General features: G+C 40.4%; 1 protein-coding gene across 1 annotated transcript in view; it reads left to right on the plus strand.

The window, feature by feature from the left end:
- Window positions 1-296: 296 nt before the first annotated feature.
- The window catches only part of PARP8 (poly(ADP-ribose) polymerase family member 8), a 110,083-nt gene continuing 84,233 nt past the window's right edge, over window positions 297-26,146 (plus strand). Inside the window, exons 1-2 of the mRNA XM_050328904.1 lie at window positions 297-900; window positions 1,644-1,698. Coding sequence (XP_050184861.1) covers window positions 810-900; window positions 1,644-1,698 — 146 coding nt within the window. The 5' untranslated portion in view covers window positions 297-809. The remainder of the gene's footprint in view (window positions 901-1,643; window positions 1,699-26,146) is intronic.

The raw sequence follows: 26,146 nt of genomic DNA on the forward strand, positions 1-26,146 counted from the left end.
TGCCGCTCGGGAGGCGGCGGCAGGCTGTGCCCGGGGCCCGAGAGGGGGGAGTTGAGCATCGGCGGCGGGGCTGGGGCCATCGAGCCCGCCGCCGCCTCCCGGGCCGCCCGCACGGCTCTGAGCATCCGCCTCGTCCTCCCCCCGCGCAGCCTCCGCCGGGGGAGCCGGCGGGGGCCGTACGTGCCGGGCCGGGAGCGAGGGGAGGATCTGCGGCTCGCTGCAGCAGCGAGCGCCGGCCCCGCCGCGCCGCCAGGGACCCGGTGCGGGTGGCGCCGCCGGCTCTCCGCCTGTGCGGCTGCTGCTGCCGCGGCTGCTGCTGCTGCGAGGCGATCGCCGCTGCCGGCGGGAGGGGCAGGGATGTGAGCGGCAGCGCCCGGGTCGGCTTGGCCCCCCCGCCCTTTTTTTTTTCTTTTTCCTTTTTTTTTCTTCCTCTCGCTTCCAAAAAAAGACCAAACCAGCCAACCAACCCCAAAAAACCCAGAGGGCGTGGGGGGGGGAGGGTGGGGGGGATCCCGTGTCGTCGCCGCCACCCTTCGCTGGATCCATTGTGAGGAAATTGCCATTCGCCGGCAGCGGCGGCACATCTGGGCGGGCACATCTGGGCATAGATCACCGGCTCCCGCCGCCTTCCACCTACGTCCTCCGAGTCGGCTTAACGGATCCCTCCGGGCCGCCGGGGAGGCTCCTGCTCGCCAGCCCCGGAGTCTTTCTTTCGGGCTGAACCTTGAAAAAAAAAAAAAAACTGGCAGCACGGGGGGTGGGGTGGGGTGGAAATAAAGGCTGCTATTTTTTCCCCTGGGATTTATTTCATGGGGATGTGTTCAAGACAAGAGAGGATTCAGAAGGATATTGACGTTGTGATCCAAAAGTGCAAGGCGGAGAAGGACTGCCTGTTTGCAGGTGAGTTTCTCCCCGGGCGTCAGGTTGGCGACGCGGAGGCTCCCGGCGCCGCCGCCGCCTTGCCCGCCCCGCACCGCGCTCCCGCCGCGCCGTGCCCGTGCCCTTCGACTCCGCTCCGGCCGCGGGGGCCGCGCTCGGACCCCGGCTCCCTACCCTCCTTCCGAGGGCATGTGAGGGCAGATGAGAACAGCCACCAGCCGGGAAAGGGGCGCGCGGGCTGGGGGCGGCATCCCCAGCCAGGGAGCGTGGCGGTGGCCTCGGGCAGACCCGGCCGTGTGGGGGGAAACCCGAGGTCCCGGCCTCCGGCGCATCCCGCGGCCGAGCGCGGCGAAGGGGCTTTCCGCTGTTTTCCGGGCTCTGCCGCCCTCGGCGCCTGCCTCCATCTCCGGCCGCAGGGCCGGTAGCACAGCCTGCGGGTAACGGGCCCCTTCCCGTGCAAGCAGCCTCCGCCGCCCTCCCCCGGCGATCCGCGGCGCCCCGGCGGTGCCGGAGCGGGGCCGGCCGGGATGGGCCGCCGCAGGAGTCGGCTACCTGTTGCCGTGTGTGACAATGGAATTCCCTGCTGTTGCCATAGCACCGGGCACTTGTTGCGAGGGGCTGGGGGCGAGGTGCTGCATTTCTTCTGGTTCACCTCTGCTCCCCCCAGCCACCCCCGTGTCGGGAGCTGAATGCTGGTCTATAAAACCTCGCTAGTTTAGCCAAAATAAAGACAAGTTGTAATAAAGCAGCTCTTTGTCTTTCAGATTTCAGGTACTCAGACTCCACCTTCACCTTCACCTACATTGGAGACTCGAAAAGGTACCTTTTTTTTTTTTTTTTTCCCCCTGGTAATGACTGCCTTCATTTCCTTCTGGCAGTGAAGTGCAAAGGTTGAATAACGTGGCAGGCTTTTTTATTTCCTTATCTTTTGCAAGGAAGGTGATTAAATTATCTGCCTTAGTACAAACATAAACTGAGAAAAAAGCGTGAAGGGAGTTGATTAGAAAGGTGATCTTAGTAGTCAGTCTTGTTCCTCAGTGTTCCCCTGTGAAGCTTCAGTGTCTTATTTTTTTTAAATTTGTGTAGACACAAAATTTCTGCCGCATGTAAAATTAACAGACACATAGCAAAGGCATCAACCTATGATATAAAGTTAACTCATGTTAAAAACTAGGAAAGGTTAAGTTTGTCATAACATGTAGGCCAAATTTCATATCAGCACCCTACTTTCTTGCATGAGAGCCATATTTGGTCCCATGGCAGATGCAAGGCTGTCTGCAGTTGACCAAATTAAATTCTGGAGGCATTAAATGAAATGTCAGTCTAACTTAAAAGGCTAAAAAAATGTTTTATTGAATGTTAGTTGAAATACTATTTCTAAGTGGTTCCAAGCTGTTGGTTATAAATGGAATTGTGCGTGCATGCATTTTTAAAATATATTTAGGCATTTGTTGTGTTTGTTTTCAAAAGGAAAAATACATAAAATCTTGAACACATCTTTTTCCTTTCCCTGACGGTTAGTTATCTTTATTTAATAAGATGATAACAGTAAATGCTATGTTGCTCTCTTTTAGTTGATGATTTTTTATTTTTTTTTTTTAAATTAGACTTGGCAAGAAGTTTTGGGTCATTTTTTGGTTCCTTTTTTTTTTTTTTTTTTTTAAATTTAGTTTGTCTGGTATCTTTGTCAATTATTTTTCTTTCCCAGGATACATCATGTTAACGTATTGTATCCTTTTTTTACTTGCAAGTGAACCTGTCAGTGCAGGCAGCACTCCCACATCTATCAGTGCAGCCCCTGGGCATGCTTTGAGATCTGGCTGTAGGACCAGGCTCCCAGATGGTCCCTAGGCTCCAGGATGGCTCAGAAAAATGTTTTCCCACCTCACTATCCCCCCTCTTCATACTAAAGGAGGACTACTTCTATGATTTTCAGTGAATTCATATTGTTCACCCAATTGCTGAGAATTAATGTATATTTAGGTTGCTTGTAGTATATGCTTTTTTTTAGCATTTTAATCCATATTTTGTTTTGGTGTTGTTTTAAAAGACAATTTCAAAAGGATTATACAGTAAAAACTGTCTAACAGAGATACTATTTATCCTAAAAGTAAAATTATTGAATTTGCAAGTTACTTTGTACTGTTCCCTAAACCAAATATCACAGCAAGAAACCAGGAAGTGAAACCTGTCTATTGTTTACATTTTCTGAGCTGAATAAAGTAGAAAGCCTAAGGGCACAACTGATGGAAAACAAACTGGTTTATCAATGTTGAAACAAAGTGTTGTCACTTGTTCAGTGAGAGACGGAAGAGTGCCTTCCATCCCACAGCCTTGAATTTTAATCAGGGTCAGCATGTGCTTAGGAAATTTTTGACTGAAACCAGTCTCAGGACCTTGACAATTTAAACACAATTGAGAAACAATGATTATGCTTACAAAAAATGGTGAAAGTGTGTTGTTACTTAGAGCACACCCAAATTTCACTTTATTTTGCACATTTTAAGGATGTCTGAAAAGCATCCTTTGAGATAAGGCCTTCATGGTCTCTGCATTCTTTGTTCATTAGTATTGTGATTTAGAAAGATGTTTTTCAATATTCTTGGTGTTACAGTGGTGTACTGAGTGGCAGGTTTACAGCAGTAAGCTCTCATTTGATGTACATAAAATGAAAACCCTAAACCTTGACTATTCATGCCAAACTTCAGCTTCTTACATCAAAGATGAGTTAGTGGTTTCCTCTTGGAGAAGATGCTGGTGGAACAGCAGCTATACTGCATGTATGCAGCATTTAGGCAAGTCTTCAGTAGAGGGTCAACAGCAGTGATTTGTACATGGTCACAGTTTAGGAGAGCATGAGGTCATCCCGGGACCTTTATTTTGGCCTTTAAAGGCTATGATTTTTTTCTTGCTGCCACTGCTGCAGCTGTGGACTTCCTGAGTAGGAACACCATCTTTTGACTATTGCACTCATGAATTGTCCCTAAATAAAAAAATCTCTCTTATATCCTGGCCATGGACTCATCAGCCAATGGGCCTTATCCAGGTACTTGAGACACTCAGCCTGATGACTTTTTTCAACCCTCAGGAACACAGGGTAGTGGAGTAAAGGGCAAAGGGGTAGATGTTCGCTGAGTGGATGTTCAAATGGAGAAGAGATTTAGATTAGAAATGGTGTCTAAGGAAGACTATAGTACTTCAGTACTCATGAGCTATGCCTTACATGAAGTATTTTTCGTGCTTTGTTTCCTTGAGATGTTTCTTTAGGTCAGTGTGTAATATGGCCTTGGTTTAGCCATAGTGGTTATATGGAAGAGCAGAAGCCCTTGAAAGAAGGCAGTCTATTTGAAAAGCAGGATTCTTTGTAAGCCTTGTATAAAGGCAAGTGACAATGACTAGCAAGTTAAACATCTCTTGGAGTTTTCCTCAGTGTACTATAGTTGCCTTTAGTACCCATTAAGTCCATTTATCAGTTATCTAAATTTATAAACTCAGAGCTAGGTTCTCAGTAAATCAAGGTAAGTCCATGGAAGTGTTGCCAGTATTATTTCAGTTATTATGAGGATCTAAAGTTTGTTACCTGTGTAAGATTTTTCTACTTGGAACCAGCTTCTCAGATGATATCTCATTTTTCCCCTGTTGCTTGGATTGATTGCACAGCCACTTCCTGCACTAATAGTATTGAAATATTAGGCAGTACATAACCATGCTTCAGATCCACCCAAATAGATAGGCTTGATCCAAGGGACATTTATTTTCGCTTCTGTGGAGTTAATTTGTAATCCCACAGCAAAGTAGTAGTAGTTCACTTAAATTCTTTTAGATTGTATTTCATGTCTCCTTTTTTTGAATTTATTTTAGTGCATTGTATTCATACTTCCAAATTATTAGAGCTATTTGACACTGCAAAGATGTGACCTGGTTTGGGAAGGTTGTAGTTAGCAATTTATTAGTGAAAGCATGTCTTCTTGCATAATATGGGCACTAAATAGAGGGCAGATTGTTTATTAATGTAATAATTTTTAATTTCACTGTCAGAAAGCAATAAGTGGATTGATTTCTTGTAAAGTGAGGTGTTCAGTCAGGTGCTGTGACTGTGCAAGATTTACTCTTCTTTAACTACATAAGGCTTAATATCAGAAATGCTTTTTTATGCTTTTTACTGCAGGTTCTAAAGTTTGTATTGAATTATATTAAATGCTGAGTTCTCCTTTTTAAAAGAATATCTAGTTTCCTTTTTCCGTTTTTCTGCCCTTCTATGAAATACTGCTCCTCCAAAAACTCTGCAGACTGAACAGAACTGCTGATCTGCTTATCTTTCAAATAAAAATGTGTGATGCCCTGGAGTTGTTTTCACTTTATATGCCATTTGTCATGCTTTACATAGAAGCAATGCTTGGTTGTCCAGAAAAAAAGATGTTTTCCCTTTTTAGTGTTTTTCTTACTCTGCTTATTTTTTTTTTCTCTGAGGCTAAACAAGGACATCATATGAGCCCTGAAATCCCTTTTCATTCAAATACGTTCTTAACTCTCATTGGGAAGGAAGGACAATGACAATAAGGCTGTGTGTGAGAACAGATCTAATACCGCAGCATATTGCAAAGAAGCTAACACCTGAACACACAGATTAATTTTGTCAGTAAAGTTCCCATCTCCTATTCCCACAGTGGACTTTTGTTCTGCTTTCCGTACTTTAGCACAATGATTATAACAATAGGAGTTCTGAAGAAGCAAGGAAATTAGGTCTGAAGTATTTGTTTATTTTTACTTAAAATAATGACTGGTTATTATCTTACACTTTGTTTTGATTTTGAGTGTTTGGCATTTTGTGTTTTATTCAGGAGGTTATTGTAGAGCAGAAATTCTTATGTAAACTGATGAATTAATTCCTACCTCACTGTAGCAGTAAAATATTTCACAGATAGGGAGCTGTGCCACTGAAAGAGTGTCTAAATTGCTTATAACTTTCTATAGCTAGAGATGAAAACGACTTATCTGAAGTTCTAGTACATTATGTCCACCAGGTGTTTGAACCACTTGACGATAAATAGATACAGATAACCTTTTTTTTCCCTTTAGTGATTGCTCTCTTACTGCTTACACAAATTTATAAAACTGCCTACGTGAAAGATTCCATTTGGTGAATAATTTTGAAATTTTGGTGTAATTCTGATAATACTGAAGTCTTCACTACAAAAAGCTGTGAAGAAAAATGTTTTTTTGGGATAATTGATAGGTGTTTTAATCTTAAAATTGATGTTCAATTTAAGTAAACTGTAGGAAAGAGGGAGAAAACTGAAAAACAGTTTTTAAACTGAAACATAAAATCGTGTCCATCAGAAAATATAAAAACACTTCTCTGAATTTTTTGTTTCTTTCATTTACAAAATCATCTAGTTTAAGACCAGCATTTTTTTTATTGGTTAGTTTTCACCCAGGTCCTCTGTTAGGTTCTGCATGGCAGTGTGTTTGCTGGCTGTGCAGGAATTGGGAAGAGAAGGTTTGACTGTTCCTTTTGCAAGCAGTGGTGGCTTACATGAAATGATGAAAGTGTCTGTGAAAAGTATGACTTAAAAGATGAGAACACTTTTTTTGAGATCCATTGCTCTGAATGGTTTTAGTTTAGATGGAATCAGTCTTATGCAGGGCCTAGGAAGGGCTGGTGCAAGTACAGTTCATCTCCTGTTGCTGATGGCTGCGTATAACTTTGTGTTCAAGTTATTAAAAAGGTAATTACATTCGTGAAATCTACTTCTATTACAGTAAGAGGGGGTGAAATCTAGATGTGCGGCTTGTACCTAGCTGTCTGGTTATTGCTATTTCTACATCATCTTTCAGTTTTAACTTTCCTGTCAAATATGGCTTAACATTTTTGCTGCTGCTACACCATTTCTTACCATTTTCTACACTGTCTCTGTGGGAGAGAAGTCTGCGGTATGATACAGGAATCTACTTTAGACATGGCAAGGATTGTGATTTTTATTTCTTCACTAAGGATTCTGTACACGAAGTAATGTTGAATACAGCCTTGGGTACTTTAAAAAAGCAGCTTTGTGTCAGATGTTACTTAGGTTTCAGTTTTAGAATCTATGTTTAGGTCAAGCATTTTCCATTATATGAGTTCTTGTTAATGTTCCTATTCTAATTTCATATTATGTTCTAATATTGACCATGTGTAGTATGTACATGAAACTTACCCACACATTCCTATAGATAGCTTTTCCATAGGTACTGCAAGACATTCAGTAGGTGGGATTTAATAAATTTCTCATCCTAAAAGGAGACCTAGTAGGACACTATAGTGAAAAGGTAATGTTGAAGGTAGTGAAAAGCAAAATCACCACCATTGTACTTATGGTCTTATCGATAGTTTTGTGTCTGACAGCTCCTTCTTGCCTTGCTGTTAGAAAATCTGTCTTGTCTGAAATTAGCCCAGTCCCCACCACTGCATCGTGTAAAAATAGTGTATTTCAAGGAGAGGATAGTCTTGTGGAGATCTTACTGGTCTGGTGAAGCAAGTTGCTGTTCTCTGTCAGCTGTATACTCTACTGATACTAAGAACAGCACATTCAAATTGTGAACCTCTGCCTTTTAGAGTGAAAAATGTGGTTTTAGGCACTTAAATGAATGGCTTAGTTTTAAAAAGTGCCTAACTCCTACACCACTTAGCAGTCTTGGTATTACAGTAGGTTGTTTAGCACTTTGTGAAGACCTCACCATTTTTATGCAGGTGTTTTTGTCATACAGGTGTATGCACTGTTGTTTAAATGGTTTACTAGCATAGAATTGGGAGTGGTGCTTGGGTCTTTACAGAAAACATTTACAGTAACTTCTTCTTTCTCTACTTTCATCACATATTTTAACATACTAAGTACCTAAAAATAAAACTGTAGGCTGTCATTGTTAAAGTGTTAACATTTCAAATAAGTTTGAAAGCAGAGTTCACTCTGACAAAATTAATTTAGGTAATTTTTCTCTATGTTGGGACTAATGCCATTTCTTGCTTTTCCTGTTAGTCTCTACTAATTTCCTATACTTTTCATTGCTCATCAATAAAGAGCTGAAGATACCTGTTGGTGTATTTCTTCAGTGGATTACTTACTGTGCAGAATATGAATTCTCATTTGAATCAGAGTCCAATCATTCCAAGTCAAAATAGTTTCAGCCCCTAGACTGAAAGTAAATTTAAAATTGCTGGGAGAGACGGCTTAAAAAAAGAAAGGGATGAAATGTGAGCAAATCTAAAGAAAAACTGCAGTATTTAGTTCTGTCTTGGCATTAAATAAATTCCATGAAAGAGGAGAAGTCTTAAGAATTTATGCCCTCCTTGCTACAGGAAGGGTGAAGATTTTTACAAATGTTTCATTGAATTTACCTCATCTGAGGAAAAGGAGCTCCTTTTACAAGGTAAAATTGTCTTATAAAGGTAAGCCTACTATCCTGTGTAGTAGTAGGTAGAAAATCTCACTGAAAGAAGAGAGACTGAACAAGATATAGAAATAACATCTCCTTCATCTGAGAGCCTTCTGCGTGCTCACACAAGATTGCATCCATCCTATTTCTATGGAAAGAAGAGCAAGAAAGAGCCTTGCCTGAGGACCAGGAGCAATTGTTGCTTTTACAAATCACTTCTCCTGGGAGGATCCATTATCTCCTGGGAGCTTTATGTCATTCCCCTTCTGCAAGGGCTAAACACCATCATACATGCTGTGGCATTATGAAATCCTGTGGGAATAAGTTGTGGTCTTGCACATGCTCATGGAAGGCATCAGGCAGAAAAAGGTCTTGAGTAAGTGTTGGAGGGTGAGCATCTTTCTCTAGCTGACCTGAAGGCAGAGGACCTGCATAAGCCTTATTTGTCTTCTGCTGTCTTAGAAGATAATGGCGTATTCTGCCAATTAGCATGGAGCTCAATTACTTGTTCTGAGGGAAACTTCTGTAATGCTCAGTGGGAGCCTGTCTGGAGCCAGGAACTGAGGGCAAAGAGGAAGCTCAAAGAAACCAACTCACCCTCCAGATGTTTCCTTCCAGCCTTGAGGCGTTGATCAGAAATAAAAAGGGCAGAGCGTGTTACCTGTGTAATAAAATGTATTGTTTTCCAAAATAGAGTGCAAAAATGGTCATATACCATTTGTAGAAAGTAGTATATAATTAAAGAGTAAGTTCCTCTCATGTTGGGTAGCACTGTATAGTTCATCTCACAGAGTCTGCCATTTTGAAATCTTGTTGTGTTAAATGAATATTCCATTTTATGCTTAAGAATGTTTCATATTAAGAACCAAGCTAGAAGGCAGTTTTACTTTGCAGTGTTAAACAGTAATGTTTCCAGACAGTAATGTGTAAGGTTTTTGTGACAGACAGCATTTGCTCTCAAGTAGAAAAAAATAGCCAATGAGTTAGACATGATATTCCAGGTCATTAGCTTTTCTGGAAATCATAGGATGTGTGTGTGTGTAATCAACTCATTCTTGCTTATTCATTTTCCTTAATGAAAAATTCATTTTTGATGGGGAGTCCTCACCCTAGAATAATCACGCATAAAGCAAAATATGGAGGCTTCTGTCAGTCTGGGCCTGATAAAGGTGTTAAAACTAGGAAGCACTTAATTTTCTTAAAAGTGCTTGCTGATACTCAGCTTCTTGATCTCATTTACAGCTGTGTAAGTCTGGAGTAATTCTGCTGAAGCGATGGGGCTCACTTTGCTCCACAGTGATACTGCTGAATCTTTGATTTGTTGCTGACTACTCTTAGTGAGTGGCAGACTGAGTGTTTTTTTTTTATCTGAAGGGAGGCGGGGTTATGAAGACCAGAGCATTGTTTCTGTCATCTTTGCTGATGTATTGTCATTTTTGAGTACTTTTGTGGACGGCTGGAGAGCTGCAGTCTATCCAAGTTAAAAAGATGGCTTTCATGCATTTTTAGAAAGTCACTGATGTTGGTAAGGGCACAGGCAGATGGCCAGTTGTCAAACTTGTACTCCTTTTCTATCTTTTTAGCCTTAGCATCTGAAAACCTGGTTGTCACAGAGTCTTCTTTTAAAAATGTAATTTGCTGGGCCACATGGAAAACCTTTTTACCTGTAACTCAATCAGAAGCAATATCAAATCTGAAGCTAGTCCAGAAATTTTGTAGGTATAACCATTAGTTGAAATAGAAATGGTGATTTCTTCATGAGGACTATTTTGTGAAAAAAACCTAAAAGGATCATATTGACTTTGTCTAGATTTAAACTGGGTTAAATCTTTTCATTTCAGTATATATTTGTACAAAACAGCGGAAACATAGGGGGAAAAAAAAAGCTTTATAGTATTTCAGACTGAAAAATGTGACCTTCAGGTATTAAAAACTTGTGAAAAACATGCTTTAGTACAGCAGTTATTGACACTACCAACAGCCTTCCCTTACAGACAGGGAATTATATGAAATAGTTTACTGGTTTAATATAGTTCTGTGGATATTCCATCAAGTCTTTCATATGTGGTTGTAGCTCTGATAGAGTTACAGCTGAAAACCAAACTTATTAATTCTGTTCTTTTTAAGATGGTACAATGTTAAAAGAACTGTTTTGCTGGAAAGACATTTAACCATCTTGTAGAACAAAGTTTGTTGATCTTGACGTAAAATTTTACTTGTAGGATTTTGTTAGGTTTATGTTGAAGGACTAATGTTTTGTCCGTGGGTGACAAGAGCAGTGAAATTTGATATGTTTAAGTGGCAACAGGAGGAACATAACCTCTGTGGGAATTTCCTTGGGCACACACTAGTTTTGTTAACTCAGACCAATAGAACAAGTTTTAATAAGTTTATCATTGTCCTCTAGAGTATAAATCAAAGAGTCACAGTAATCAGTCCACCAAAGATGCAAGATCTCTTGCGTTTAGGAGACTGATGTGCACAGTTTTGGGGTTTTTTAAATGTCTGTGTAACACAAGAGTAACATTGCCTTTGGGATACAGTTCTGCTTTCTACATGTTTTCTGTGCCAGATTTAGCAGTTGATGGAATTTTTAAGCAAATTTTATTGTTGGTTAAAACTTTAAGCAGTAAAGCAGTATTGCATGGGTTAGCAGCCACCAGTTTAGTTCTTGTTAAACTATTTTTAGTTTAGTTTAGTTTAGGTTTAGTTTAGTTTATTGCTGAGTAATTTAAGGACATTTATAATTATGTATTTTAGCCATTATATTTTATTTTTTTATTTTGGTAATCTATTTTAAAATTACAAGTTGTGAGCAATTCTAGTCTTTCTATGGTTTCACCTGTATGTAGTGAATTAGAAGAATCACATTCTCCCTGTGAACCAGTGTAGGGAGACTCCAGGCTCTTTTTGTACCTGAACTTATGTTTTACTTGTAAGCATTTACTTGTTTTAGATTGTCCCTCTTGTGATAAATAGGTGCTTACTATACTATGTCTATGTTTAAATGTCAATGAATAGATATTAAAAAATACTACTTTAATAAAGTGTATGCCTTTATTTAAGCCATGAAGAAACACATTCGTCGTGTAGTCAGCTAAGAACTGACCTTTGCCAAGGACAGGAAACACACAGAGATATGGCAGGTAAATATCTTTTACAAGTAGCACTGTCTGACTCCAAGGCAGGCATGGATACCTGGAAGATCCTGTCCTTCCAGTGTTCTACTAAGGATTGGGTCCACAAAGAGAACAGGAGTTGCAGTTAAATGAGTCAGGATAAAAATTATAAAAACTGTTGGTTTTGCTTGTGGAGGACATAAATGAATCACCATTTGGAGTCAAGAAAAGCTGTCTATGAAGTCTTTACTTATTTCCACTACTAGGAAGACATAATCAGACACTCAGGAGAGTGAGTAGCCTTTGACTGAAAGGCCACTGTGAAAGGTGGCATGTCTTGTGTGGCATGGCAATTTCTAAAACGTATTTCCAGCATATCTCAGTGTATATAACAGTTGCAGAACTTTTGACATAAATGCGGAGCAAAACATCATAAACTGCTAATATTAGTGAGCATTTTGCCATTATTCTGGCTGCTTATAGTGTATTCCCATCTTTATTTTGTCCCAAGTTATTTCTCTGTTGTATTTTATGTGATCTAACATTATTACCTCTCATGGTTTTGTCTCTGGTTGGATTTTAAACACTTACTGAAAACCGCTTTTCCCCCTTCCTCCCCTCTTTGACTTTCTCTGAGCTGAGAGGAAAAAAAAAACAGAATTCCTAAGTAGAGATAAGAACTGGGAGATTCACCCAGGCAAATGCTCACAGGCAAACAGACTCAAAGTGAATAGAACTTAAATTTATTGCTAACAAACTTAAACTAAAAAATAAATTATTGCTAATAGAATAAGAACTAGAAGAATAAAAGAATAAAACAATCTTAAAACACAACACCTTCCTTCCACTCCCCCCTTCCCTCAGACGTGCAGGGAGATGAGAAAAGGGGGAAAGTCACAGCCAGCGGCTGCTTCTGCCACTGTTGAAATCCATCTCTTAGATAGGAATTCTTTCCAATTCACTGTACTGGGGGTCAGCTTTCATTGGGTGCAGAGGGGTCTCTCTCTGATGGTTTTCCCTATGGACTGCAAGGAATCATCTTGCTTCACAATGTCGTCACCACAGTTACGGCAAGGGGGTAATGGCTTTGAATCCTTCCTGTTTCCTGTGGGGTCCCTTCCCATGGGAGACAGTCCTCGATAGACCTCTCCAGTGTGGGTCCATCCTTCAGGCCACAGTTCTTCCATAATCTGCTGTCCCTTGGGTCATGAATGAGTTGCACTAGCGTGGATTCCCCCACAGGGCCACAAGTCCTACCCAGCCCTGCTCCGGCATGGGCTCCTTCATGAGCTGCAGAGGGGGGTCTCCGCTCCCCAGAAATCTTCCACAGGCAGAAGGGGTCTTGGCTTTTAGTCTTTCCCCTGCTGGAGGGGGAGAGGGAGGTCTCTGGGCCTCTTCCTCCCCCCTCCTGCTACACTGACCTTGGAGTCTACGTTGCTCTCTCTTGTTCTCCTCTGCTCTCCTCCAAGCTGGAGTTTCCTCTGTCCCACCTCTCAGCCGGGCAGTTTCTCTCTAGAGTTTTTTCTCCACTCGGTTACATGTCTCGGCCAGGGGGGGCTTCAGTGCCACACCTGCCCCCGGGCCAGGGCTGGGGGAGGAGAGGGGCCTGGCCCACACCTGGGGCCTGCCGCCTCCCCCTACATGGCTCTAATTTCTTCTGTGCCACAAACCTTCTCTTCCTCTGTTCTTAAACAAGTTATCACACAAGCGAATACCATTAGCTAGTAGTAGGAAGTCCATCCTGGAGGTGGCTATCACTGGCTTTTTCACAGAATAGCAAAAGCTTCTAGTAGCTTCTAATTGAAATCATCCCTATGGCCCCTTATTACCAAAATTCAGCCATGTGAACCCATGACATTACCATACTCTCAGCTAATGTAAATTGACAAATTACCATGGAATTCAGTAAAGTCATGCCAACTTATAGCACTGCGGACCTGTCTGTAATTATATTCATCTTATTAAGGAAGTTTAAATAGAGCAAAGCCATATTTAAATGTTATCTTCTTTGACTTGTAATAGAGCGGTTTAGTATATTCATGATTAGTTACATACCAAAGTGAAATTACACATTTTTTGTGTTGACATTTTAGGTGACAAATGAAGACAAGTTTCTTGGAAGCTGATAAAGTCAGATATAAGTTCTGTTCTTTGGGAGTGGCTTGTATTGAAGTGAGGGGAGGACCAAAATAGCGCATGGATGCCTGAAGTGATAGAGACTTGGGAAGTTATCCCACATAGCAAATGGGTGTTCTCAGCAGTGTGGCTGTTGAGTCTTAGGTTTGCATGTGTTGTAGTGCAATGGTCAAAGGCCAAGGCGCTACAGAAGTCTCTTCTTTTGTTTGGCAAAGTACTGACCAGCCTGTTTGTAAAGTAGATGGTCCCACAGGATACCTCTGGAATAAGGAAGATCTTACCCTGAAGAAAACAGCACCTCTGCACTCCTCCTTGGGAGATAAGGGTGACTTCATTCTGCAGAAGTTAGAGAAAAGTTTCAAACTAACCCTGGCCTTGCCATTTTCATTTTGACTGTGCCACTGGGGAGCATAGGCTCCTTGCAGTTGTCTTCCTATTTCTTCCCAACTTGTCAAATTCTACCCTCTTTCTTATGGCATTTTGTTTTCCAGAGGTGCTTGGCATACTGACAAAAGCTGCTGTTTGTTGTGTTCATACTATTGAAGCAGACAGACATGAAACAGTTGGCATTACACAACTGTGCTATGTAGATTAACAAGATGGAGCAGCTATAGACCATGTATCTAAGTTCTCTTCAGTTTATATATAGAATCTGAAATACTTGTTTTGATTCTTTGGAAACTTCACCAGAATACCAACGGGTGCTCAGTCTGTTAATCAAGAGTGATCTCATGTTCATAGCTGTTTATTATTCTGGTTTTGGTTTCTAATATGTGATTGTCTAGGGGAAAAAAAAATCACTGTTAAAATAATTGCAGCTGCTGCCTGAGTTGGTTGCTGATTTAAGTTTAAAACTTAAAATATTCTTTTTAAGCTGGGATGTTTTTGCAATTTCTGTTGTAAGTCTGAAGTAAGTCAAGTAAGTCTGAACAGAGATGTTTAGAAATGGTATATGCTTCAGATCTTTAACTGTAGGTGCTGCAGAGGTGTAGGAGTGCATTTTAGCTTGAAACAGTAAAAGTTGTATGCTCTTATGCATAACAGAAAATGTTTTAAATGAAACTGCAAAGCAAATAAAACCATTGTTGCTTTATACAGCTTCCCATTCTTCATGTTACAGTCTACTTTTTAAAAAGCAACCTCAATGGACCTTTGTGACTTTCTCTCCAGTTACTGTTTTTTAATTCTGTTCCCCTGAGTAGAGGAAACCTGATATTTCCATTGGTGACGACGCACAGTTCATTAGGTGTGGTGGTGTTACTTGTCATTCTGAACACCCAGAGTGTGCGGTACTCACTTTGGGAATCATGACAATGTTCTTTTCATGTGTTTGTTCAGTAATAGGACTGATTGGTGGTTACTTTTTGCTCTCTATAATGTTTGAGCTGTTCCTTGATTGGCTTCTGCTTTGATTTGTAATGGCATAAATGACAGAGGAATGACTTGTCCTGTTGCAAACCTGAGAGTGAAGTTTCACTGGTATGAACTGGACACCTTTGGCATGTCTGTGGTTTTTTAATGGTCAGGCTTGAGAATCAAGTTTGCCTGTTGTGCAGATCACCAGCCCCATGGATAGAGGATGAGTGAAATGTGCCCTCAGAACACAGGACATGTAGTGCTAAGGAAATCTGTTGGGGTAGTGTACCAGTAAGAACAGCTGGGGGAGAGGGCCATGGATTGGGCCCTGCACAGCCATGTACATGGAGGGAATGTGAAATTCTTGTGCATATACCCATTCCATACCTCAGTTTGCCATGGGAGCCTGTGCTACCAAGTGGCCGCTTTCCTCCCATATCAGGACAAGTGGGACTTGTGGCGGGCTGGCAGATAGTGTAACTCCAAAGGGCAGTTCAGTGGGAGTCAAGTCAGGTAAAATAAATAGTTAATTGTATCAGCGAAATAATATGTGGGTGGGAAGAACCTTTTGCTGCCAGCAAAAAGCTCATCAAGCGAATGGGAGGAATGCCATAAGTTCATTATCTGTGAAATTTTGGGAAAAAATAGAGTTGAAGAAGGATCACAGACCTTTCTTATTGCCTCTGCTTCCCAGAAGTCTCGAGTCCTTCAGTTTAAGCATAAAATATTTGCTCCTGAAGAGGAACTAAGCAGAGAGTATACCTTTGCTATTGCTAGTTTTGTGCAGTAAACTAGCATGCACCAACTTGCAGCATATGGAACCACTCCAGGCCATATCCCATGTGTGCACACACCATTTTTGACAAGTGGTGTAAGCTTTCTCTTTAGTATTTAGTCCTTTCTCAGAGGATTTATAGTTCTGAATACATCTGAGCTCTTCCTGATAAGTTGTTTTTTCTCTTTGGTTCAAATCTTTATGTGTTTTTTTAAATGTGCATGCAGATGAGTTTTGCCCTTGTTTTTTTTTGTTTGTTTGTTTGTTTGTTTTTGTTTGTGTTTTTTTTTATTATTTTCATTTGCCACAATGGCCATGAGGGTGGTAGAGTTTCTGCAACATTATTTAGACAATTGTTAGTGTGTGACTGAAGGTGGAAGGTCCTTGTCACAGGAGAGGGTTCACTGTTTCCTTTTTGTTGCTGCTACTGTTGAATGAAAGACTAAAGAAGTGAAATCTGGAGGAAGTAGTGCAAGACAAGAACATGGCTCGACATTCAGCTTTGAATTACATCAGTGCAAAGTGGAAATCTGCCTACGTGTGGAAAGGCATCTTTATTGAAGAGGTTGCGTTAAACAGCAAAGACAGAGTAAGGTGTTATTTGTTGCTGTCTACTTTCATCTACAAATAAAATACATTAAAAGACAATAAGGACAATGAAAATACCTGTTTTCTCCTTATCTGTTTACCTCTGTATTTTCTCTCAGAGTTGTTTATCATTTATTTTTAATGACAATAAATAATTCTGTCAGGAGTTTGAAGCCAGTTGTGTTACATGTCATAGTAGTGTTATTTCCTTTGGCGAGACAATGCCAGGTTTTATTTTATTTTGTTTTGAAGGGCTGAGTATGACCAATACCACACGTTATTTGAATATTCTAACTAAATTAAAAAAAATAATAATTTATACATTCAAGGCTCAGATAGTTGAGTTGTTCTGCCTCTGGTATTTTGAAGTTCCTTATTGGATGCAGCCCTTGGCTCGGCAGTGGCAGAACACTGATGGGATGTTAGCTGCTTCAGAGTAAGTGAGAATCCTTTTCAGCTCTCGCACTTTGGTGGTTTCAGTGTCTTATGATTGCAATATGCTCATGATTAACTACGTAATATACTGTACTGAAAAAATCCTTGGATGGTGAAGTGAGGGCTGAGTGGGCTGGGGTGATGTTGGAACTTTCCTACCTAGATTATTTGAATTTTGAAGTGAATTGATCAGAACTACTGAGGTTTTTATTATTGCACTTGATAAGTCTCAGGAGTTTATCACAGAAAGAGTTTCATTTTGCTGCTGATTGATATGCAGACTGAAACAGAATGTATAAGAGGTTTCTGCATTTAGTCTGTTCCTATCCTACCTCTTGACTATGTAAACTGATGAGAAGACGTAAGCCTAACTAAAGAGAAAACACGGTTTAGTTTCTTTTATATAGTCATATTTTATCTTTACCATTTCATTTATTTCAGTTAAAGATTATTGGAGCAGTAGAGGCAAATATTTAACTTTTGGCCAAATTTCATTTTGAAATAACTCTGTTTATAGTTCAAATTGCTTTGATGTGTTTTAGTGTCTTAATAGCTGCATGAAGTTGAAGCAATGATACTGTTTTTATTTACACTCAAAGAACTTAACCCAGTGTATCTGCTTGGCCATCTCTCTAGCTAAAAACCCTCCTTCTATTTATACTTAATATATATTTACAGAGGCTCCAGATACTCAGTGATTCCTTGGCTAATATTTTTTTCATTCAGATTGACCATATCATATGGTCAATGCCATGATAAGTAACAGTTTGAGAGAAGAATAACTGATCAGAGGGACTATCTGTTAATAAAGCTTGGGAGAGAGTTTCATTGGGATCCTCCAGCATGTAACATGCCATAGTTATGCTTTTGATACAAACATGTGTTTGCGTTGGTGATGGGAAGCTGGATCACTGAACTTTCAGTTTGTGTTATTTCATAACCGGTTGCTTCACAGTTACACTAGTAAAATGGCAAATGGGCCTGCAGAGGTGTCTTAACAAGCAACATGGTAAAAACATTCATCTTTTAGAATAAAATGTAAAAGAACTTCATTTTCTGTTGAAAGTGAAAATGGATGAACGTGCCAAGCAAGTGCTAGTGTACTAGTAAGAAGACAGTGGGGCATTTGTGTCAAAGAAACTTAAACTTGTTGGTCTTCTGAATAATTTCCCAAGTGTCTGTAAAATTTACTAACATATTATAATACCTGTCTCGTAAGGTGTAGTGGCCTCTCTCCGGTTTCCTGTGAGTTGGAGGTGACAACATGAAGACTCAGTTCTTGGTAGGACTGTCAGGGTGCTGAGGAGAGGCTTCGCAAAGGGAATATCATGAGGTGCCCAGTAGGAAAAGCTGCCAAGCTTGTGTTGGGACATGGACTTCTAGCGAATTTAGGTACTTGCCTCTTGTCTGGAGTCATGTAGCAGGTATTTATGAAGGCCCTTTTTGTTTCAAAATATGACAAAATGTTTTGTGGCAGTGGTTCCCTTTCCTTCAATAGTGTGTGATCCTGTTCTGTTCCCATGGTAGAGGTGTCAGGGTGCTTGACTGTGAGACTGCACATTTTACCCAGCCGCACAATTAGTCTGCTCTGGTGTGAAAATAGAGCCTAAATGTTTCTTAAAACCTCTACATTGTCAGGCTCTTTCTCATTTATCATTTAGCTATGGAGGTTTCTAAAACTTGGTCTCATGACCTCTAAATCCTTTTGTAAACCTGTGACTAATTGTGTAAGACTTCTTGGATGCTGGCAGCTTGAATGTACACTTTGGAGCGGAAATGTAGGTACTTGGTGGCCATGGCTCATTAGGAATGGAGATGTCAAAAGACTTCTAAAGAGCATTCAGTCTTCTGTCTCCTGGATCAGCTAAAGATTCTGTTACTGAAGTGAAACTCAACTGACGTCATTTGACATAGGTTCATATATTTTTCAATGGAATTTTGCTCTAAATCCATCTTTTAATACCAAGGAGTTGTAAGATTCTTGCCTCGTGGTGTTTTCAGTAAAATGACAGTTCAGGCTCCAGCATACTCTCTGTGTGAGATTCAGGAGCCACTGAATTGTGAAGGATACATCAAGCCTTTGACACCTAGGATATGTTTAATCAGTAAAAAAAGATAACAGCTGATTCCCCCACAAACACTGGTAAAGTCTGCCTGTTCTGATCCCCAAATAAATATATCTTATTCTTACAACTTAACCTCGGGCTGCCTTGGTGTTGCAACATGGTTCACAACCAGTTTCTGTTCTCATGTGTTCTCCTACTCCCATGGTGTGTTTTAAAAATGTTGGAGATCATGAAGGGGAAGATCTGGATAAGATTATCTTTCATAGCTGGGTATTACATTGATGAAATAATGTAGTCCAATCATGAGTTTACCCGAGCATCTGTACTGTATAAATGCATATACTTGCATTTAGATATTTGAAATCGTGTTTAAATGATATTTAATGGCATGGGAAAAAGTCACGTAGAGTTGCCTCAGCATGAACATCTGTGAATCTCAATACTGAGAAATTATGTTAGGTGAGTTTTAAAGCAATATGATTATGCAAGTCTTGTCCTGATGTAGCTTTCGTCTGTGTCTTATGACTCAGTGAATGCTATTGTCTCAATTTGTTAAGAAGTCTACAGATGCAAAGGTTTGGTGACATCAGAAGTTGTCCCTGGCTTCACTGGAGTGCTTCAGGACATTTCAGGAATAATGCTCTTTCGCTGCCCCATGTCCAGCTTCACACCATTCACTAGCTATGTAGGTTAGAAGTCTGATTTGCGAATGTAGCTCAGCCTAGATACAGAAAACTCTATTGGATCTGCCTAACTGATTCAGAGATGGGTGTAGAGAAGGGGGTAACGAGGAGACAGTGGTGGAGAAATTGAGGGAGAGTGGGGAGCTGAGGATTGTCTGGGTCTTCACAGAAAAGGCAGAGGGAGCGACAAGGAGATAAACATGTAATTTGGAAGGGGAAATGGAAAGACCACTGTGAGAGCTTGAGTAAGAGAAAAAGCCAATAATAAGAGCATTTGAGAAAAGATGCTATATAGAGTGAAAAAAGTAACCCTCTTGAGAAAAAAGGAAAGTGTTACCTCCTAAAGGCATGTAGCATTCCACATTGAAATAATTAAACTGGGCTAGGAGTAAAGGGAAAAATAATTACATTTTGATGCTTTATGGAGAAGGTAGACTACAGAACAATAAAATAGAGGGAAAATCAGAGCCATGTGTAAGTGTTTATCTGTTCAGTGCTGCTGTGTAGGATAAGGCAGGTTTTATCAGTATGTGTTATGGACAAAAGTCCATATGGACAAATACCTGAAGCATCATCTTTCTCTTGCTGTTCATCAAGTTCTTGACCTAAAGCATAAGGCCTCCATGTCTTGCAAGTACTTATATGTTTTTTTCCTGTGTATAAAAAAGATAGTCTTTATTAGTCTCATTCTTAGAAATAAATGGCCTTTTTTAGATTTTACTTTTTAAAACAACAAAAGTCAAGATATATAGTCTGTTGGAGAGACTGCCCCCAAAACATTACATTCTGATAAAATCATAGAATATTTTTAATGGTAGCCATGGTCAGATTCTAGATTGAGTTTAAATTAATTTGTTTCCCTATAACTTGTGAGTCTGATCATGAATTGTAATAGCAATCACTAGATCTAATTCCTGGCTGAACTAATGTTTTCATTTCAGGCAAACAAATTAAAATTGTGTTAATTATAGAAAAGCTTTTGGGTGTATCTAGCCTAGTGTTCTTATTAAAATACTTTACTTTTTGGCTGCAGTCTGAAAACTAAGTGCATTCCCGTGCATAAAGTTGAGGCAGAGGTTTGTAATTTCCGTCAGTGGGATTTTAAATATGTATTGTAATTCAGATTGACATAAAAGGGAATGATCAGATAAGGATTTATGAGGTTTGTAGTACTACTGTGGACTGTGATAGGCAGTTGTGAACAGGAGCCACAGTGAGGGTCTATTGCTGGTCCTTTTATGTATATTTTAAAAGCAGCTGTCACAGTATTCCAAGGGTAAAGCCTGAAACAAGACTGGTCATTACTGAAAAGGTGTTATCCTTGATGGTTTTCAAAGTCCCTTTTAAGCTGGAGATGTCATCATGGCTAGGCTTTGCAAACGAAGATTTGAGAAGGGCTCTACCCACGCTTGCTACAAGCGCACTGAGCTGGAGATGTACAGTCTTTGGGAACCTGCACAAGTTAAAGTGGAGGAGAGAGATTAGAAGAGTGTATCTGGATGTATTTTAAGATTTATATAAATACTTAAAGTTGGAGACATTTGTACTGCTACAAGAAGTTCCAAGTTCACAGTATGTACTGTTAAGAGCAGTCTCCTCATACTGTACCTGTAAACACTGTCATGCAGCTCAGTCCCACACTGCACCACCACTTGCTTGGTGGCCCCAGCTGGAGTCTCTTGGGGTCACTTTGGGCTGTGCCCTCTCCCAGGCTCTTGCCCAACCCCAGGCTACTTGCTTGATGCTGTGTAAGCATGGCACAACAATAATTAGAAGAGCCTGGTGTTATCAATGCTGGTTATCATAGAATCATAGAGTGGTTTGGTTTGGAGTGGACCCTAAAGATCATCTCATTCCAAGCCCACACCATAGTCAGGAACACCTCCCACTAGACCAGGTTGTTTACAGTTCCATCCAACCTGGCCTCAAACACTTCTAGGGATGGGGCCTCCACCAGTGCCTCACCACTCTCATAGTGAAGAATTTCTTCCTAATATCTAATCTAAACCTGTTGGTTTTTAGTTTGAAGCCATTCCCTCTTGTCATAACCCTATCTGCCTGTGTACAAAGTCTCTTTCCCTTTTTTTTTATAAGCCCCCTTCAGGTACTGGAAGGTTGCAGTGGGGTCTCCCCAGAGCTATGTCTTCTCTATTGGAGCTGAACAACTCCAACTCCCTCAGCCTGTACTCACAGGAGAGGTGCTCCAGTCCCGTGATGATCTTTGTGGCCTCCCCTGGACCCACTTCAGAAGATCTACAGCTTTCTTGTGCTCCTGATCCTTCCACACCTTTCCGAGGAACATGAAGTCCATTTTGATATTTTTCCATCTCCTTGTTGCAACCTCCTTCGAACCTACGTAGAAAAGTAGGACTGGTCTCTTCTGATCACATATCCAAAACATGACACCATACAACCTATTTTGAATAAAATTAACTTGAGCCCAGCCAAAACCTGTACACTGCCACATGTTCATTAAAAAAAAAAAAAAGCTAACACTAGGCTAAGAGGATTGGTGATTGGTGTCAGTCTGCAATGGTGTTCACTCTTCAGGTAGAAGAAAACAAGTTGCTAATTATTTCACAGCTCAGCAAATCCCTTTCTGCCCTCACTAATGGCATTTAAATTGTAAACAGTGTCCTTCAAAATCATTAAAGTTTGATGGAATTATAATGAAACAAAAATAAGAAACTTTCTCTCATCTTATATGCTCTCCTTCCTACATATTAGATGTATATCACTTTGATCCTAAATTGTAACAATTTCTACCTATTTTGGAAAAAAATTCTAAAAACATTTTAAAATGCAATTGAAGCATGTTAAATATTTATATCTGTTCCTAGGATTGCTTTTATTTCTATACCTCATATTTTGTATAGGTGTAACCACTAAATCTGCATGAAACTAAACTCTTTTGTGAAGTGAAACACCAGGTGCATTTCTCTTAAGTTCAGGGAAATCATGTCAGGACAACATTGTGCATCTTATTCTTCAGATGAGTTATTCACCTGACAAAAAGCTGTTTTCCTTTACTTAATCACTTTAAAATGAACCTTTGAGTACTTCTGCTCAACAGATCCTGGGGTAAATATATGTCCGAGGGATAATCTGATTTTATTCAGATCTTTTTTACTTTAAGACTCCTGGTAGCAATGGGAACTCAGGGATATTTAGTAGACCTGGAAGAAAAATGATTGACATTTTTATGCTGTCATGTATTTAATACATCAGTGCTGAGACACTTCAACATTGAAATATATGGGTATATATTTAGAAATGTATTTCTTAAAGAAGAGTGTCTGATGTGCAGCCTTACAGCAGTGACAGGCTGTGGGTTAGAGACAGTCTCTGTGTACTCTGGAGGCAGCGTTGGGAATATCAGCCCCCTGGCTTCTATGCTTTGAAGAGTTTCCTCTTTTCTGCAAGAAGAGTAAGATGAAATGGCTGCTACCAGTACTGTTTCTTAAAAGCATCTCTTCAGAAGTGTTAGAAGTCTGCTGCTGAAACTGTGATCATTGAGGTACAATCTGTAGGTACTAACATTTACAGGCAGAGCAGCAGCTTCGTGTTCCAGGTGTGCAGAATGCTGTATCTGAAGGAGGGAGTGTAGTGGTCACTCTCCTAGTCTGCCCTTGGCTGGCTTGCAAATAATCCCAGATGTATAGTTTCTGTACCAAAGCTTAGACTCCTAACCTTGCTCCCATTTAACCCTAAGTGGGTTCTGCTGTGAAGGTGGCCTCTGTCTCTCTGTAGACAGATGTATATTACAATGTCTGTAGATATGTAACATCTGTAGATATTTGTCTGCTACTCCTAGGGAAGCTGAAGCTCTTCTGTACGAAGTAGCTCTTGATATTTAATACTTCTCCTTTCATGAAAAGCGTTTCTACTGCTATACATTCAACATACAAGGCATTTTGTTTTGGGGATGTTGTTTTGGGTGTGTTAGAAATGCTTTGTCTGGCAGAAAAGGGTTATTGTGTATCCAAAGATGCTCAGAGTGTGAATTCAGCCGATCTTCCTTAGAGAATGAGATCTCCCCAAGTGATTGTATTGTCCCTGGCTTTCATATAGAGGTCTACCTTGTCAGCCATGTGTTTTTGAAAAGCTCCACTGCCTCATCATTGCCTGAGCAGTGTCTTACATGTCTCCTTAGATAGATCATTAGCAGGAACCTAAGCAGGTTTGGGCCATGCGCTTTAATTTAGTAGAGACTTGTTAGAAACAGGTCAGATGTACTAGCTACATCTCTTGACAGGTGGGAGTCCTCTTCCAAAACCAAAGTGGTTGGGTGGTCCATGAGAAAAGGGTGAACCAGGACATGGAGTTCGGTGCGAGGGCACAACAAGGAGAGATGCAGGGCTGCTGTTACTTTGTCCCACCCTGTGCAGACAGTAGGAGATGGAGTTTGGGTTATATAATTGTAGCATCTGCATTTCTTTGGAGTTTGTAGAGATTCCTTTTTTTTTGTTCCTGTGTTCCCTGAAAATAGCCACTCTGTGTTACCTTTCCATGTTTGGGACCAGGTAGCCTACAGGTCGTGGAGCAGCTGCTGATGCCTCGGAGTCTTCACTGTTCATTGGCATTTGTTTCCAGAGGTTCATCTCCGGGGAGGTTTTACACTTTAGCAAGTAGCTGTGAAGCGAGACGTAAAGGAAGCAAGTAGAAGGGTAGGTTCAACACAGATTTCTTGTCTCAGTTTTGCTTAATTTAGCCTGTATTATACACAAAGGCTGACTGGCTTATTTCCTTTTCTGCTGTGAACAACCTGTGGCTTTGGGCAGGGACAGGCTCTTCTCTGGTAATGTATAAAATACCTTCCCAGAGCCCAGGCTGAGCCCCAGACTTGGAGCTTGCTGGCCTGCTGGGAAAGCCTACCTCTCAGCCTGTCTTTGGTTTGGCACTTCTGATTATGTATCCTTCTCAGTTTCCTAGAGATCACAGAATACAGCATCGGAGGCTGGACTCCTTTTATGTTGTTGGGCAAGTTACTTATTTCCAGTCTTAACACCTTTCTCAGAAAACACAGAAAAGCTGTTTTATATTGAACTAACTATACTCATTCCTTACTATCTCTTAATTAATGTGTTGGCTGTTTTTTCCCCCTGAAAAATTGGTGGTTGTCATTGCTTTGCTTTCAGTGGAAGGAGCGCAGTTCAGTATGCTGTGAGAATGAAAAGCAGCTGTTAGACATAAAAATAGAGGCAGTTCATAAAGGCAAAACAGAATTCGTATGTTTTATGTACACAGATTCACCCACAGCACTACAGACAGCATTTTCAATTTTTGCTTGTGCCACCTCCTTCTTTCTGTAAAATTTTTGTCATGCTTTCAGTTGCACATACATTTTTAATGTGTAAAATGACAGGCTTAAGATGCCTAATGCAGATACTCTTTTTGCTCAGTCTTTGTCTCTTGCATGTTACCTCTGCTGTCTTGTCCTTCCTTGGAAGGACAAGTGTCTGAAAGACAGACTGACACACTTATTGGGAAGATGATACCTCTATGTGTCAATTTGGGAAAGGAAACTGTCACATTCAAGACATGTATGGGTAAGACCACCACATAGTGTGTTTCCAGAATTAGTGTGATGAGATACGAGATGCATAGTTATTATACATAAGTTCAGAACAGCGATTTGTTCTAGGCACTAAAGAGTTCCTTTTCTGTAGTGTATGGTATTCAACTGTGTTGGCAAAAAAAAAAAAAAAATTATTTCTCTTTTTTTTTATGCCTCTCAGCTGTTATGTTCTTATTGTTTGTGTGATCACAGAACAAATTATCAGTGTGGTGAGTTCAGTTTTTTGCAGAAAATGTTGGTTCTCAGTAAGACTATAGTACGTGCCTGAAGGCCAGAAAATAATTTTGTAACTATCAACTCTTGTAGTGTGTCAATTTCAGCAGTATTGTGCAGGAGTAATTTGACTTTACTTCATAGTAGTATTTTGAGATTAATTGGTTTATAGTGCTTTGCTGACACAAAAGCAGGACTGTCAAAACTTGTTATCATTATGGTGTCTGAGGTTCCCGCAGCAAGGGCAGTTTCAGTTTCAGCACTAGATGATCTCTACTTCTCCACATGATCTCTATGTACTCACCTTCTGTGGCTATAGTGAGAACTGTAAGCTAGTCCATTTACCTGCCTAGCAAATCATTGTGTTTTCTTTTCTTCTTCTTTTTTTCGCTTTTTCCTGAGAAATATTTACTTTTCTTTGATCTACATATGCAGTTGTTACTTTCAGTCTTTGCGGATATATATCCTAGGACTTGACATTTCAGGGCTTAGCTTTTTGATGACTTATAAGAAGAGAATTTCACAGATCATGCTTGTAGCTGTGTAAGTTATTTTCTCAGGGGATCTGACAAGCCTCAATACGTGGGAAAGCTTTTCGTTACAGTTTTCAGATTAAATGGGGAAAATATTTCATAACCAAGATGGTCTCTCATGTGTACAGCTTCCCAGACAGAAAATTTAAGGCAGGTCACGCAAATGCAAGGTTGAAATGAAGGAAATATGTAAAGAAATGTGGGTGCAGAGGCTGTACAGTTCCAAAGTTTGGTTTCTCATTGTATGTAATCCAACCTAGATGCAGACTGCTGCCCAAAGGCAGCTTTTTCTCTGCTCTCTGGTAAAGAGCAGTATGTGGCTATATTAATATACCTTCCCTTACACGAGGTTGTTGATTTGTTAGAGAACTG

Source organism: Myiozetetes cayanensis, unplaced genomic scaffold (assembly GCF_022539395.1).
Source record: "Myiozetetes cayanensis isolate MyiCay16 unplaced genomic scaffold, myiCay2020 scf4, whole genome shotgun sequence".
In the NCBI taxonomy this organism is placed as follows: Eukaryota; Metazoa; Chordata; class Aves; order Passeriformes; family Tyrannidae; genus Myiozetetes; species Myiozetetes cayanensis.